Source organism: Haliotis rufescens, unplaced genomic scaffold (genome assembly GCF_023055435.1).
Source record: "Haliotis rufescens isolate VD_foot unplaced genomic scaffold, xgHalRufe1.0.p SCAF_4, whole genome shotgun sequence".
NCBI classification, from domain to species: Eukaryota; Metazoa; Mollusca; class Gastropoda; order Lepetellida; family Haliotidae; genus Haliotis; species Haliotis rufescens.
The window spans coordinates 20,307,932-20,324,330 of NW_025964112.1; the positions used below are offsets into that span (position 1 = coordinate 20,307,932).

At 39.5% G+C, this 16,399-nt stretch overlaps 2 protein-coding genes across 3 annotated transcripts in view; one reads left to right on the forward strand and one right to left on the reverse strand.

Annotated features, from left to right (window-relative positions):
• LOC124132135 (neurobeachin-like protein 1) overlaps positions 1-5,030 on the reverse strand; it is an 89,002-nt gene extending 83,972 nt beyond the window's left edge. Inside the window, exons 1-2 of the mRNA XM_048382117.1 lie at positions 4,880-5,030; positions 429-520 (exon numbers count right to left, since the gene is read on the reverse strand). Of these exons, the coding sequence (XP_048238074.1) occupies positions 429-520; positions 4,880-4,939 (152 nt within the window). The 5' untranslated portion in view covers positions 4,940-5,030. The remainder of the gene's footprint in view (positions 1-428; positions 521-4,879) is intronic.
• A 9,222-nt stretch (positions 5,031-14,252) lies between these two features.
• LOC124132136 (N-acetylglutamate synthase, mitochondrial-like) overlaps positions 14,253-16,399 on the forward strand; it is a 32,241-nt gene continuing 30,094 nt past the window's right edge. For both annotated transcript variants that reach the window (XM_046495830.2, XM_046495831.2), the window contains exon 1: positions 14,253-14,467. Coding sequence is in view for 1 of the 2 variants with exons in the window: in XM_046495831.2 (XP_046351787.1) it covers positions 14,433-14,467 (35 nt within the window). In the remaining variant the exon portion in view is untranslated. The remainder of the gene's footprint in view (positions 14,468-16,399) is intronic.

Consider the following 16,399-nt stretch of genomic DNA (forward strand, 5'->3'; position numbering starts at 1 on the left):
ATCCTTATATTAGTGGTGTCTTACAAAGAGCACTGGGTTCTGATGACCTATTCTGTACTTCAATACCATCAATGCCCTTGGGGACATATGTATGTTTATTCCTCTAAAATCATCCAAATGTAGAAAATGATACTCTATACTGTCATTTGCTTAAAACTGTCAACATGTTAGATGAATTGACCAAGTCTCAATTTGAGAAAATCAGACTGACTGATATGCATAAACTATGATACCAGTACAAATTGCCCACTGGATGAAGTTGCCAGACTGCCAGGTACAATGGAACTCTACTGTTAGCAAACCTGATAAATGCTGTCGCCATGTCGCTGCGTTTCATCAAAATCTAATTGTCTGGGTTAGCAACTCCAAAATAGGCCCACTGCACAATGTGAATGTATGGTTCATTATAATCAATGATTTGTACTGACCCTTCATTGAGGTGGTCAAACTCCACATCCACCAGGTCCTTGTAGGTCTCCAGGAAGAAGTTGATGAACTCTTGAAGATTCTTGATATCATTCTGAAACACCAAAACAGTTACAGTGTTTAGCATAGATGCTGGTAGAGCACGAAGATAGGACACTTTCATGGATAACTCCTTTCTTTCATCTGCCCTGAAACATCATTGGCATCATTACAAACAACAAACAGATTCATGTCACCTGATCAGTATTCGAAATAAGCGCCTGCCCTTAGGCCTATGTCAGGCAGAGCTCGAGTTGGGCCTGTAGTTTCAAATTTGTATGGGTCCTTAAGGCCCACAGTGCCAATATATTTGTCACAATAAGCTGCAGTTTTGTTTTAAATGAGTGTCTGAAGAGTTTAGTTTGGGCCTGCAGCTTCTAAAGTCTGTGGGTCCTGATGGCAGCTTTGCAAGTTTATTTATTTCATCACTGCACCTGATCATGTTGATCATTGTTGATGTAGGGTCAAAAGTTCCCCTGAAACATTGTTGCAAAGAGTAAGGAAGTTGATATTCACAAAAGCTTCACATCCCTGAAAAGGAACAAAAATAGCCCTGAACAATACTTTAGTTTAACATAACAAAGGAGTTGCTATCCATATTAGTTTCATATGCCCCTCATAAAGAGGAAAGAATATGTCAAGTAAGGCCAAAACAAATATTCTTGTGTTTCAGGTAACATGAACCAAACAAATATGTGATGGTCGGTAGGTTGGTCTCGCTTCTTATTGAATACTTTTTTGTGCAATGTTCATTCTTTAGAACTAGTGTTCGTTGCAAACTTTCTCGAATATGTAGGTCAAAATAGCTACAGCTACTCCAGTATCTTCCAACTGTACAACATGGGTTTCTTGATGGGGGTTTCCAGTTGTGATAAAACAATTGGGTCGCAAGTGAAACAATGGGTCGGTCAGGTTACCTGCAACACAAGTACTTGAGGAGGGGGGGCCTAACCTCACATGTTACGACTGGGTCAAGGTCAAGTTATCTCCACCTCGTAATTGAGATACTTTCATGTCAAGGCTATGCATGTAATTGTTAAGTAAATAGATTAGATAATTCATAATACAAAAGAGCCATCCATGGGGAAATACTGCAACAGGATGATATAGACAAGAGGGCATGTTTCAGTGATGACAGAAGGCTCGACTTAGTGATATATACAAAACATGCACACAAGTACAACCTATTACTGGAAAATGCAAGCTAATCATGCTAATATTTATGTCTACATGCACCAAGTGTGTGTAAAAAAGATTCAAATTTGTGTCTGACTAACCCTTACTTGTTTACAAAATATCGATCTTTGAACACACTCAATCCAGTGTTTGAAAAGAAATAGACTTGCCAGGCTGCCATCAGGACTTTAGAAGCTGCCCGCCCTCATTTAAACAAACTGCAGCTTCTTGTTACAAATAAACTGACACATAAATTTACTGCAGGCCATAAGTAGTCTTTAAGGACCCATATAAATTTGAAACTAAGGTCCAACATAAGATCTACCTGCAACGGGCCTAGGGCATGCGCATTTCGAACACTGCAATCATTGAGTATTTACCATACTACATTTCTTATCACTATGATGTGTGTAGTTTGTCATACTTTCTTAGGCTTGACATCAAACTGGTTTTCTTTGGTGCAACTTGGTTTTCATGGCAACATGCACCTGGTAGGTACAAGTTCAATCAAGTTCCTTAAATCGAGTCCTGAGAGATCATAACTGGAGACAAGTAAGCTTTTAATCATCAATCAATGTTTTCATGTTTTGAATAATTGCAAGTGATTCCAAGGCATTTGATTGACTTACAAAGCCAATTTTTGCATGTATGTTTCCACAAATTAAAACAAAATTAGGCCATGCCCACTACCAGACTACTGTTTCCTCATTGGCTGATAATAGAGTGGGTGGGCCTTGTGTTGCATTTTTGCGCTGAACACGGCACTGACTTCTTTTATGGGGGTATAAAGCAGATTTACACAAAGTGTGCATACCGTTTTTTTCATTCATACCTCCATAAATGCAAAAAATATTGAACATGTTGAAGTCAATTCTCAAATAAAAAAATTTCTGATGAAACAATATTTGATTATGAATCATGTTAATATTTTTTTACTAATATCCTTGCATTTCCATTGATGTAAAGTATGTTTTTTGGTAACATTCTTATTTTATGTGACTTTTTTTTTATTTGAAATAAAATATATTTGACGTAATAAGCGCCCCGCTCCAATAAGCGCCCACAGCGATATTTGCTAATATATTGGCAAGTGAACAATCCCAATAAACACCTCTTCCAACTGATCAATGTACACAAGACTTATTTATTCGCGTATAATACACACTCGTGTGTTATATGCACCCTTAATTATGGGCAATTTAATTCTGGAAAAATATATCTGTCGTACATAAACATTTCAGGCTGTCAGCATAAACCACAAAATATATCTTTCAACTCTGTCTTTTTCAACAAAATCATATTCTAACAAGAGCCCCCTATTCCTAATTTTGAGAGCGCCCTGGGCTCTTATTACGTCAAATAGGGTAATCATGATAACATTACCAAATCATGATAAGTTTATGAGTTACTGTGCATGACTTCTAAGAAAGTGATGTGGACTACTGAGAACATGTTGGATGACTGGAACCTATTTCATCCATTTCACATGTTCATACTACATTGTTTCTCAGACTATAAGGGGAATTTTATGTAAGAAACACCAGAGCCGATGACTCAAACTCCCACACTCAGTCAGTGATATTGGGTCCATGTTGATAGCATAGACCATACACTGGGGCAATGTTGATGTTGTTAGCTTTGGGAGGATGGAAGTCAAGAATTTCTGCTAGATCCCACAGTTGCCATGGTTGCAGGGTACAATAAATAACAAAGGCCTACAATCTGGACAATTGTTAGTTCCAGCAAGTTTTAAGTGAAGATGTTAAAAAAAACCACATGGTTTGTTTTCTAATCAAATCATGTTATCATCATGATCATGGTTATGTTACTCAATCTGGGAGTTTTGTACAAGACTCTGTCTGTTTATTTAGAAAATATTTTAGCTTGACAATGTTACATTCAGATTATCCCATGAATTATACTGCATTCTATTATAACAGCTTTGTTTTGAGTCCAATTCACAGGGTTCTGGGAATTTTTGCATTTAGACAGTTCCGAAGTTAATTACAACACTCCTCCTCAGTTTTGGTTAAAAAGGTACATCCTTGAGCTCAGGCTTTTACCTCACTCAAGTTTTACATCTTTACCAAAACCGAGAAGTGTTTTAACAATAACTTAACTCAGGTTTCATTCTAAGCCTAGTTAAATAACTCATTTCACTCGTTTCTAGACAAACTGGGCAACACTGGGCATATATATATATATGTCAGTAGTTCCAATTGCCTAAAACATATTCATAAAACTAAAACTACCTATCTTCCTTCTGGCTACTATAATATAACAAGTTTAACTTGATTGATTACTCAAAATAGGAATACAATATTTCACTTTGAAAATAGAAATCATAAGGGGTGTCATGATATGTCTATTTCCATTATCGACACATAATGATGTACTGGGGTCATGACATGATACATATCACAATACTTAATTTGCTTCTTTTTTTTTACCTAGAACTTCTTTCTTTTTCACTATGTCACCTGACCTGGATAACAACCAGTTTGTATTTAGCCATGTTAACTCACTATCATGCAATCTGATATATTCATGAGTCATTTGGTAATATCCTATGGGCCTGTCATGATATGGTGCCATTAATTGTGAAACTGTCATCATGTATCTTAAGAATCTAAACACAACCAGAGACATAATGGTACCTCCAACAGGCAATCATTTATTCCAGTCACATACATGTATAATTATCCAGTCTATACGTAAAACAAATATCTTATAAAAGATAGTTACAGAGTTAACAAAAACTTCTCGTTGTGTTGCAATAACGGTGGAGTGCAAGCCAACAGAACCAACTGATAACACTATACACATATATTTCAGGCATGCATCAACAGAAATAAATACACAACCAACTATCATTACAACCCACAACACCGAAATAACACAAATCTCGACAAAGTGGTGAATCTTGCTGAAGCATATTTTTGCTTATGATGTCATAGAAATATTTCCGCTGACTTCCTAACCAAATTCCTCCCTCAAAGACTCTATCATTCTCACGATATTTGCCATAAAATATAAATTATTTAATCCGTAAAAGTGTTACACTTGTTAAATATTTTCATTCTAGGTCAAATTCGTCTTTTGATAAGACTGTCAAAGAGTCGAAGAATTCGAGGTAGCCAGGACTCGGCTTGACCACCCAGCTGGGCTGGGCCAAGATTTGCATACCGCTAAGAAATGAGATCCTCCCATTCCGAGAGCCGATTGCTGGTTGCCTTACCTTTGCAGTGTATATCATCCATAATTGAAACAAATTTTCTTTCGCATTTAACTCATCCATGTCGGCGATCACCCTAGGAGGCTGATCCCTTTGATCATGGAAAGTTAGACTGGCAAATTACTTAGTGCCCGAAACGTAAACTCGCACCTCATCGGCCATTTTGACAATTGAGTATAATACACGGCTTGTCTGACAACTAACAACATAGCTTTTAGCAAACGGCAATACGTCCACTGGTTGTCGCCTACGTAACTGCTCTGATCATATTTATCAAATATTTGTGCCTGCCTGCCGGGTTACTTCACTAAATATGAAGTTTTCAGTTACTTTTTTATGCATACAGTTTTAATATTGTGTGAAATATTAACGTATCCGAATACATCTGGACAGTATGTCGCGTATGAAACACCCGCGACTAGTTCATGGTCCGTTTCTTAGCGTTGGTAAAATATGTTGAATTCAATTATATATTGGCCGGTTAACTTTTCCTACCAGGACATAACTCAGTCATAACTTAGATAGTCAGAGTTATTTATATTATAGTTTTTTGTCCAAGTCACAACATGTTTCACGGCTGTTTTCAGCTTAGTCAGTAGCTTATAACAAGGTCGTTTCAAAATCCGGTATATAGAGAATCTCACCCGAGTGTCTTTTTATATCAAATATATCAACACTCGTTGACAAAAGTAGAAACATCGAGGCTTGCCGAGGAGTTTTTCCACTTTTATCAACGAGTGTTGATATATTAATATAAAAAGACTCTCGGATGAGATTTTATTTATCATCCAATATCATTTTTAAATCGAAATATTTGATTTATAACAGCGATATCTACAATGTAAATATCGCTTGGGAATATCGTTTGATCTCACCTAAGCTATATCTCCTGTGGGAACCAGTTTTGGATGATATAAATCATATGCATATTTACATGTAAGTCTGCTACAAACCCCACACATTCTGAAGCGACAGAAACCGGCGAGTTTTGAAAAAGAAGATCTGCATCCACGTGGATGGATTCGCCTCATCATACAATATAGCCTATTAATCGCTTGGTTTATGCATGATTTTCCCAATCCGTTGGATCTGTTATCGAAACAAAAATATATTATCATTATTTTAAAATATTATCTAGGGGTCATTCCTGAAACTACCGACCGTCGGAAGTGAAGAAATAATAAGCGTGGTTTTTGTTGTTGTGAAATCGTTATTCCATATGTATTATATTTCTGTGTCTGCGGATCAGTACACCAAGTAAAATAAAAACGATATATTTTGTTATACATTACTATATTTACTTTCGATGTATTGTTGTATTGTTTCGAACTGGCACGAATATGAATGTTGTCAATACATTTAATAAATATCTGATTAATGGGACGCAAAAGACCATGTTTTTTTTATATTTCAACGACTATTTGGTTGGGCCACGGTATACGAAAGGTAGACAGATATAAACCTATTAAATAATGAACGTTATGGATGTATACAAACAATCCCAAAGAAGTATTTTATTATCATAAATTTGTAATAGACGTTAGTTGACATACATTTATTGTCTTTGGATTTTCTATACTAGCGAATAACTGAGAAACTGCAACCTTTTTACTTGGGTCTCGAATGCCATATCATAATCAATAGTTGTTGGTGACTTGTGAGAATGCAAGTCCTCGCTGTGTATGGGAACCGCTTGCATCCAGCAGAATCCTGTCTACAGCTTTATCTTATAAATTCAGTTGTGAAAGAAGTAGTATCGAAAAAAACTTCAAAGTAAGGTATACGGAAGTAAGTTTGTGTATAAAAATAGATCAATCAACGTGATGTTATCGTTGGCATGTGCAGTGAATAGTATGGTTCTGCAAGAGAAGAAAACATTGGTTTCTGTATATGGCGAATTTGCGAAAAAAAAGCTGTAGCTGTTATACCGATGATGTGTTATTATATTTAATATTTATAAGTTTTGTTAATCCATATAAATATGCAGTTACATTTAGATATAATTAATAATATTGTATGATATACATTGTACGTATGCTAAGACGCTTAGAGTCAAGCTTTACAAATAATTGTCTTAAATATTGTTTCGCTTGCGTGCATGCTGCATCATATATATAGGAACATTTTCCTATATATATGAATATGATTGTTAGAATTATAATATATATAATTATGTACAATTATATACACCAAAGCCCGTTTCAAACGACATAAATATTTTCATGATTCTATTTTCACAAAGGCATTACATCACAACGACTATTCCGTGCACTGTATTATAAATCAGTGTTTATATAGGTTCATCAAGTACACAACAGTGGCAAATTATGTAACACATGTAAATAGAGAATCACATCCTCGTGTCTTTTGATATCAAATTTATCAACGAGTGTTGATATTTTTTATATGAAAAGACACAAGGGTGAGATTTTAAATATCACCCATCATCATTCTTCCAACTTTTTCAGTTTGTAGCCGTAATATGAATAACAGCTTCAGTAGCAGAGCCATTAGTGATGTCATTTTGATTGTGACGTCAAGGTAACCAATGATGTCACAATGGTATGCAAAGCTTTGTGATGCAATTTCATTACAGCAATATCTACAATGTAGATATCGCTTGATCTCACCAATGCGATATCGCCTGTGGGAGCAAGTTTTGGATGATAAAATAAATGTCATAATATTTACAACGAAATAAAATTAAAAAATGGAAATAACAATTTAACAGGATGCATCGTAAATTATTAATTGTTATGGCATTATGTATCGAATCTAAAAAAGGGGTTACTTTCTCATTTCGGAAGATCGTGACACATATTGCTAACTTCCCGATGGAAACGTAGTTATTGTATTGGCTTATTGAACTGTGTTCGATCGGTAACATTAACAGATGAATCAATCACTAAAATCAAGTTTCAAAACTTGTGTATTTATAATATTAATTCTGTTTTCATATAATACTTTCTGAAACTACTCGTTGAATTTCGTGAATTATATGTCCGAATGTCCGATTCGTTGATGGGTTCCGTTAACGGTACATGTAAGTTCATTGCACGGCTTTGACTGCGTGGAGATTCGTTACTCTGCACGGAGTAAACCTCCAAGAGAGAAGAGTAACATTACACATCTATTTATAAGTACAGACACAAGGCAGCGGTAGAAACTGGCACTGGTCCTATAGCCCTTGCCAAACTTCCCAACTATTAAGGTATCATAAGGACTAGTTGAAATGTGCCCTTTTTAAGGCTTTTTCTATATGTTATCATTATAAGGACTAGTGGACGAAAACTGTATGTCTCTACCGCTGCAAGGTACACTGTACCTGCTCCGAAGGAAATGTGGCATAGTTAGTTTTGCTTTCAAGGAAGCCATCTGTTAAGGACTAATATGCATACGTTCATCAATACTCCGTTACGTATTCCGATGCAAGAGCTGTTAGGTATTTGTCTCTGCAACAAGTTGGATTAAATATGTTCTTTTAGATCTGATGAATAAAGACATACGATTTTAGTTCTTTGCATAGTGACCACAGAACCAACCTGAAGACAAACAGTTGATGTTTCAGTCACAGCTATTATTATTCTAAGAGCACATTGGCGATGTGAATACGTTTCTTGGTTTGGTTCATGGTATAGTCTGACAGGCCTGGTTACGAAATGATGAAATTTACACAAATAATATGAGATGATCTTCCAGGCCTTATTTCCATTTAAAAACTACAAGATTTCTTTTTAGTAATTAACTAAGAACATCTCAACAGCATTCACCATACGGAGAACTAAACACCTAACAAGATGTTTCAATAACGACCCAATGCATGGCCATGTATCTACAGTGGACATGATAGCGAATCTATCATCAATATATTGAGTCTATCACACATGAATTGTTTCAGTTATAATAACATGACGGTTCGAGGGTATCAAACCTTTGAGTGAGTGAGTGAGCGAAAGAAGTCAGCGTGGAGGGTGGAGGATCATTCTTACACTTTAGTGAGGTCATCAAATCGCCCTGAGCCGCTGGCATGGTTGGTTTCATAAACCACAGTTACACGAAAGCTGTATTCATTTGCTTTAATGCAGTATGTGTGATCGGATTGGGAGTACGTCGTCTACAACGCGATGAACGCCTATATAAAGGCAGTTTTTACGCATCAAGCTGGTTGAACTCATCTGGAAGTAGTCAATATGTTCATTGTGTCTCGGTCCGTGATTTGCAGACTTGGGAACAGGTTTCGACAGACACTAAATGTTAATGATCGACCCGCATAGGTAGGTCATCCCAAGTCCAAGATAGATTAATCAGAAACCAGACTTCACGAAATCGCGAGCCCAGTCAGCCAATTACAACGCTGTTCACTTGAGCCAACCAATAGGAATTCAAGATTTGCATGCAGTTAACCTGTGTGCTCGGCGACCACATGATGCACCACCGTTAACCAATCGACATCTTCTAGCCAGACACCAATGGTGTTTAGGGCGTAGAAACTGGAGGAATCACCGGTGGTCTCGTGTTGTTTTCAGACGAGTTCAGATCCACTCTTGATTTTCTGGATAGGCGTGGTCGTGTCTGGAGGCGTCCTAACGAACGTCATGCGAACTCCAACGTAAGGCAACATGATGTATTTGGGGGTGGATCTCTATGACAATTGCCATTGGAAGATAGATTCGGACCATGCCACGCAGTATAAACGAATGTTTGACCAATCGTGGAGGCACTTGACCCAGTATTGATCATGTCATCTCAAAGGTCTATTGTCTACACACCCGTCGTCTGTCTTGGTTGTCTGCTACCTTACAATGCACCGCCAGCATGTTCTGTTGGTTGTCATGTTATACCTCGTCCTTCATTTTTCTCTAATCAATCCATCACCACCACTCAATAACTCATTGTATTTCTGCTATAATCTGTTATTTTCGAAGAATATCCCCTATATATATTAAAGGCAAACGGTAGTGACTATATGCTTAGGACGCATCAGACTTTATTCCTTCTATTTATCATTTCTACCAACCTTAACATATGCGCCATATGAGTTTCTCAACACAAACTGCAGTTGAAGTAAACAAGCATTGTGTATACGTAACATATTTTACGATCGTAGCAACAATTGCAAATAGGCATTAATGTTGAAACCTTTTTTAAAATGTAATTTGGTGTATTGCCTTACTGTCAGAAGAAAAATGATTACATAACATGAGAGAGCAGACCTGTGTGGTTGCCATTGTTTTTCTCTTTGTAAAATCGTCAATTTGTTGGAATCCGAATGAAGCGTCCTTCAATGCAGTACACACATCCTATTCTCAAGTCATAAGCCATGTACATAACGTATGCCATTCTGAGCATGATGTTATAGGCATACGCGTGGTCCGCTGCAGTGTTATGTCCATGTAGTCAATAATGTCACTGTTTTATGATTGCGTGTGGCGGATCTCGTTAGCTTTAATACCTGTGTAATTGAAACTGTCAGTCATTCCCTCAATTCAGCCTAAACTCATCCAACAGAATGAGCCCCGAAGGTGAAGCTTCTAAAAATAGAAACAGGATGAAGAAATGCACTTGGGCAGAAAATTGCATCTTATCTTGTATTGGCCCATCAGCTTGGGCGAGATGTAGAAAGAAAATCAATACCTGTACCACTCTTTGTCCATGTTTCCATGTGTATATGGAATGCATTGTGAATACGTATGTGTTTCACCCTTTGTATGTGTTTCACAATTATCTTAAGTTGGAATCTACTTTAAGCTACATTGTAAAATTCATTTGGATGAAAGGCATGAATTTTAAGGGATTTCATTTTTGATGTGGCAAATACGATTAGAGGGCTGTGTTTGGTCCGTTTGCCTCGTATTGATGTATCTGTGCTCCTTTATTTTGTAAAAAAACCAAACATTTTATTTATTTATTTATTCATTTATTCATTTAAATTACCTTTTCACGTTTCGGATACTGTATCATATATATACTCACACGCAAAAGAAACGCAAGTGGTTTTAAGCAAATAGGTAACAAACACGGAACCATAAATTGATACGAGTTTTAGCATGTAGTGAAGCCTGATGGTGTTATCAATATTTTTGGTTGCATTTTGGAAGCCCCGAGTAAAAACGCAACATAAAAAACGAATCGCCAAAACGCACCATTTCAGTGAATATGTGGGTATCATGCACCCATTTCTCGCGAAATCGAAAATGCACGAACTGTCACGAACTGTAGTGGGTATAAAACTGTGGCCGATTCTTGGACCTACCACTCCTTGGTCAACAATGCCACGCCTAACTCAAATTCAGAGAAACCAGGCTATCGGACGTTTGTAAGCTGGAGAGTCTGTCCAAGATGTTGCGGGTCATTTCAACGTTAACATAACCACAATTTACCGTCTACTGCATCGATGCAATGCTACACAGACCACAGATGACCTTCCTCGGAGCGGTCGTCCTAGGGTCACCACACCTCGACAAGATCGGCCGATTACCCGTCAACACCAGCGACATCCGTTCCTAACTGCAAGTGAAAGTGCTCGACAGACCATATAGGAACACATAATCGACACATTAGCCGGGACACTGTGATCCGACGTCTCCGTTCCAACAACCTCAGATGTCGCCGACCAGCACGTCGTCCTGTTCTCCAACCACGGCATCGACAAGCACGACTTCAGTGGGCTAAGGGTCATCACAATTGGCGTCATCGTGAGAGGAGGCGTGTCATCTTCTCTGATGAAAGTCGCTTTTGTGTCTCCCATGCAGACGGAAGAGTCAGAATTTGGCGGCGTCGAGGTGATCGTTTCGCTGACAGAAACGTTGTGGAAAGGGATCCATGGGTGGATCTAGCGTCATGATATGGGCAGGGATTGGGACTTAATGCGAGACTTGGACCCATGTGCTTTCTGAATGTTGGTCAAGGTCGGGGACACGGCGTCACTGCTCAGCGGTATATCCACCAAGTGATCAGACCCCACGTTGTTCCATTTTGTGCACAACATCAACAACCCATTTTCCAGCAGGACAACGCTCGTCCCCATGTTGCCAGAGCTACCATGACCTTTCTGCAACAACACAGCATCCGTGTTCTACCATGACCAGCACTCATCCCTGATCTGAACCCCATCGAACACTTGTGGGATGAGGTTCAAAGGCGTCTGCACAATATGCGCCCAGTCCATACAACTGCCGATGAACTACGCACAGCTGCTCTGGATGTGTGCTGGAGGATCCCTAGGGCCTTCACAAATCGTCTGATCCACTCAATGTTCAGGAGATGTGTGGCAGTGATCAATGCTAATGGTGGTCACACCAGGTATTGACTGACATTTTGGGTATTGACCCGAAACTGTGTAAGCCCTTAACATTTGAAAAAAAACAATTATGTCATCTGCCTTTTAATCCATGAAACTGTCTTCAGTCAAATTTTTGTCAATCTTGCCCTATTAGTATTTCTTGTCTTTACTGTTGAAAATAAATAACATTTATACTGCATACTCGACTTGCGTTATTTTGCGTGTGAGTATACAACGACATAGCTCAAAACGTGTTCTTCAGTGGCTGGTTAATTCGTAGAAACATAGCAGACCAACTTGTCATTTTGCCATACGCGGCATCTACCTAGAACACCATCGTCACCAATGTGTTTCACACATTCCTTCAGTTATTGTTTAGATATTTAATAAGGACATTTATCAGCCGTATCTAGTACACACTGCAGCAGACACAATGTAATGTAAAATGTGGCGGCACACGAGCAGGCAAATGCGAGGACATGATTAACTTAGGGCTCAGTCACACATTCAGGGTTTTTACTGCCGTCCTTGTTAGGACCATTCCCGATTAAAATGTGTCAATATTCTGATCAAGATCCTGTGATTTGTGGCGGGAAATTGACAAACAGTCAGATATTGTTCAGGAAGCGTCCCGATTCAGCCGTTTCCAGCCGAATTCGTCCCGATTCTCCCTTTCTCAATCCGAATCTGATCCGATTTGTATCTTCCACAGGATAAAAATCGACCGAATCTGTCTCGACAGCGTCCCGATTCTCACTAATGTGATTCGACAGAGATTCGACAGTGACCGGACAGTGAACCGACAAAGACCGTTTGCATTCCGCAAGATCTGGACGCAATCTGGATTCAGTCGACAAGAAACGGCAATGAACAATCCATGCATGCCCGTCCATCACGACAGCGTCCCGATCCACAGGACACCGTCCAGACAACACAGGTCATTGTTACATTTTGATCCGATACAGCAGAATCTGTCACGACATAGTCACGATTGTAATCCGACCAGACAAAATCGGCTGAGTTTCCCGAACGCACCATACTGTCGGGAGTGCTTGGCCGACCTCAGTGGACCTTTCCCGATCCAGAGGACTCCGTTGCGAACGTAAAGACAATGGTGGTTTGGGAATCTTTCTCTGCTGGAGTTGTATGTCCAGGGTGGTATACAATATTAAACGCCTATGTGCGGTTCAAGAATGCAACATGTATCCTATATCTTCTCCTCTGTGCACTGATAAGCTGTGTGTGTGTGTGTGTGTGTGTGTGTGTGTGTGTGTGTGTGTGTGTGTCGGGGGGTGGGGGGGGGTGGGGGGGGGGGGGGGTGGGGGGGGGGGGGGGGGTGGTTGCAAGGGACAACGTTAGAGGCGATAGTCTCAGGTAGGCGTTTTGACAGTGACAACAGCCAGAACAGAATGTGTGCGAAACTGCGATTCAAACCTAAGACACGGAGATCCTATTGGATGCAAATTTAAGCGCCAGGCAGGGTTACAATAAGTACCATCTTTTACCGTCTTTTGGTATGACGCAGAAGGGGATCGAACCACAATCTGGGCAGACGTTCTGGCCACCAGACCACGGAGGCTGTCCCTACTCAAAGAAATCACCAGAGTTATTCTTTTAAGAAAACCCCGGCATGATGGTCGTACAAGGCGCCGCAATTGGTCAGGCGGTTTGACTGGGTGAATTGGCCGATGGCGTGTCATCGTACCCCAACGGCATGGCTCGTTACTCGGAACACCAATCATTGATCATCTCGACTCGATTATCTACGGGCCGCCGTCATATATAGAAGCGTTAAGCACACACACACACACACATACACACACACACACACACACACACACACACACAGAGTGTTCACAGTGTATTGACTATGTTACCAAATCACTTTATGTACTATTATTTGCAAATGTGGAATATTTTTAGCATTAATATCAATTTCGGCAGGACCTTGCAATGACTGTCCCCAAGCACGCATGATAACGTCTATTGTTCAATTTCTCATCAGTTAGCTCCCTTTATATGATACATTCGTGGGACACGGTACTACTTGGGCGGAGATGTGACTTATCAAGGCCGGTGCCAGTGTCCATTTGCTGTTCACACCGTGCACACGCCGTGCAGGGGGATATATAGACGAACAGCTGATTCTGCTGTTTAAGCATCTTAAATATAATTCTTTCAAATGACAACTACTGGAAAAGCTGTGCCATCATGCGATGTCGACGACAGGAGAATTAAACAGGAATGACCAAAGAATGATATAACATCGAAAAGATGTTTGAGAAGTCCCGAGACACGGAACACATAAGGTAAGATGATACCGCTGACAAACAGCTGTTTCTTAGCGTAGGTCACTTGATAACATTGCCTTGACATTAGTGCTGGTACACCGGAGTAAAAGTCGAAAGTGTTTTTTTAAGAGGTGGAAACTGACGCGGACATTCAATAATACTTTGTCATCAAATTATTATCTTGAAATAAATGGCCAGCTGAGGCTCATCTGAGCTGAAAACGCTCGCCAGTTAAAGGATAATTTGTCACCCCTGAATTATTATATTATAACCGAGAGTTGAATTTTGTGTATAAAGTGCATTAAGGCATTCTCCTTATGTTATAGTTCCTTTGGAATCATCAGAATGACAGATGTTTCTGGAACAAGGCCCACAATTATCATATCGGACAGGATGTCACTGTATGTGGTTTATATTGTGGGGAGTTCTTGTCACTTTTGAGAGCATAACTACTTGGTGACGACTGCTCTCTTATGTCAGTTCATCTAAATCAGGGTTCTTGTAAGCTGATGTCAGTACGTGCAGTGTACATACATCTGAAATCACAATTTCACAAATGTAGAATTAATTAAGCCTTGGTTTTGCTGTCATGTCCCAGGAGTAGTGTTAATACTACCATTCTAATTAACTGTACTCTCAAGCAATATTATCACTGAAACTGACCACACTCAAACTGTGTTGTCATTGAATCTCACTACATCCAAGGAATAGTGTCACTGGAATTGATTGCACAATCCTGCAAATATTTATTGAGATATACTTATTTAAAAATGTATCTGTAGGCTCATTTAATGGTGTCATTGAAGTTGACTGAGGGCTCATGCAATGGTGTCATTGAAGTTGACTGTAGGCTCATTAATGGTGTCATTGAAATTGACTGTCGGCTCATGCAATGGTGTCATTGAAGTTGACTGTAGGCTCATGCAATGGTCTCATTGAAGTTGACTGTAGGCTCATGCAATGGTCTCATTTAAATTGACCCATGCAATGCAATGCAATGGCTCATGCAATGGTGTCATTGAAATTGACTGTAGGCTCATGCAATGGTGTCATTGGAATTGAATGTAGGCTCCTGCAATGGTGTGTGGCATTGACATTAACTGTAGGCTCATGCAATGGTGTGTGTCATTGAAGGTGACTGAGGGCTCATGCAATGGTGTCATTGACATTGACTGTAGGCTCATGCAATGGTGTCATTGAAATTAACTGTAGGCTCATGCAATGGTGTCATTGGAATTGACTGTAGGCTCATGCAATGGTGTGTGGCATTGACATTGACTGTAGGCTCATGCAATGGTGTCATTGCCATTGACTGTAGGCTCATGCAATGGTGTCATTGAAATTGACTGTGGGCTCATGCAATGGTGTCATTGAAATTGACTATAGGCTCATGCAATAGTGTCATTGAAATTGACTGTAGGCTCATGCAATGGTGTCATTGCCATTGACTGTGGGCTCATGCAATGGTGTCATTGAAGTTGACTGTGGGCTCGTGCAATGGTGTCATTGAAGTTGACTGTGGGCTCATGCAATGGTGTCATTGAAGTTGACTGTAGGCTCATGCAATGGTGTCATTGAAATTGACTGTGGGCTCATGCAATGGTGTCATTGAAGTTGACTGTAGGCTCATGCAATGGTGTGTGGCATTGACATTGACTGTAGGCTCATGCAATGGTGTGTGTCATTGAAGGTGACTGTAGGCTCATACAATGGTGTCATTGCCATTGACTGTAGGCTCATGCAATGGTGTCATTGAAATTGACTGTGGGCTCATGCAATGGTGTCATTGACATTGACTGAAGGCCCATGCAATGGTGTCATTGCCATTGACTGTGGGCTCATGCAATGGTGTCATTGAAATTGACTGTGGGCTCATGCAATGGTGTCATTGAAATTGACTGTAGGCTCATGAAATGGTGTCATTGCCATTGACTGTAGGCTCATGCAATG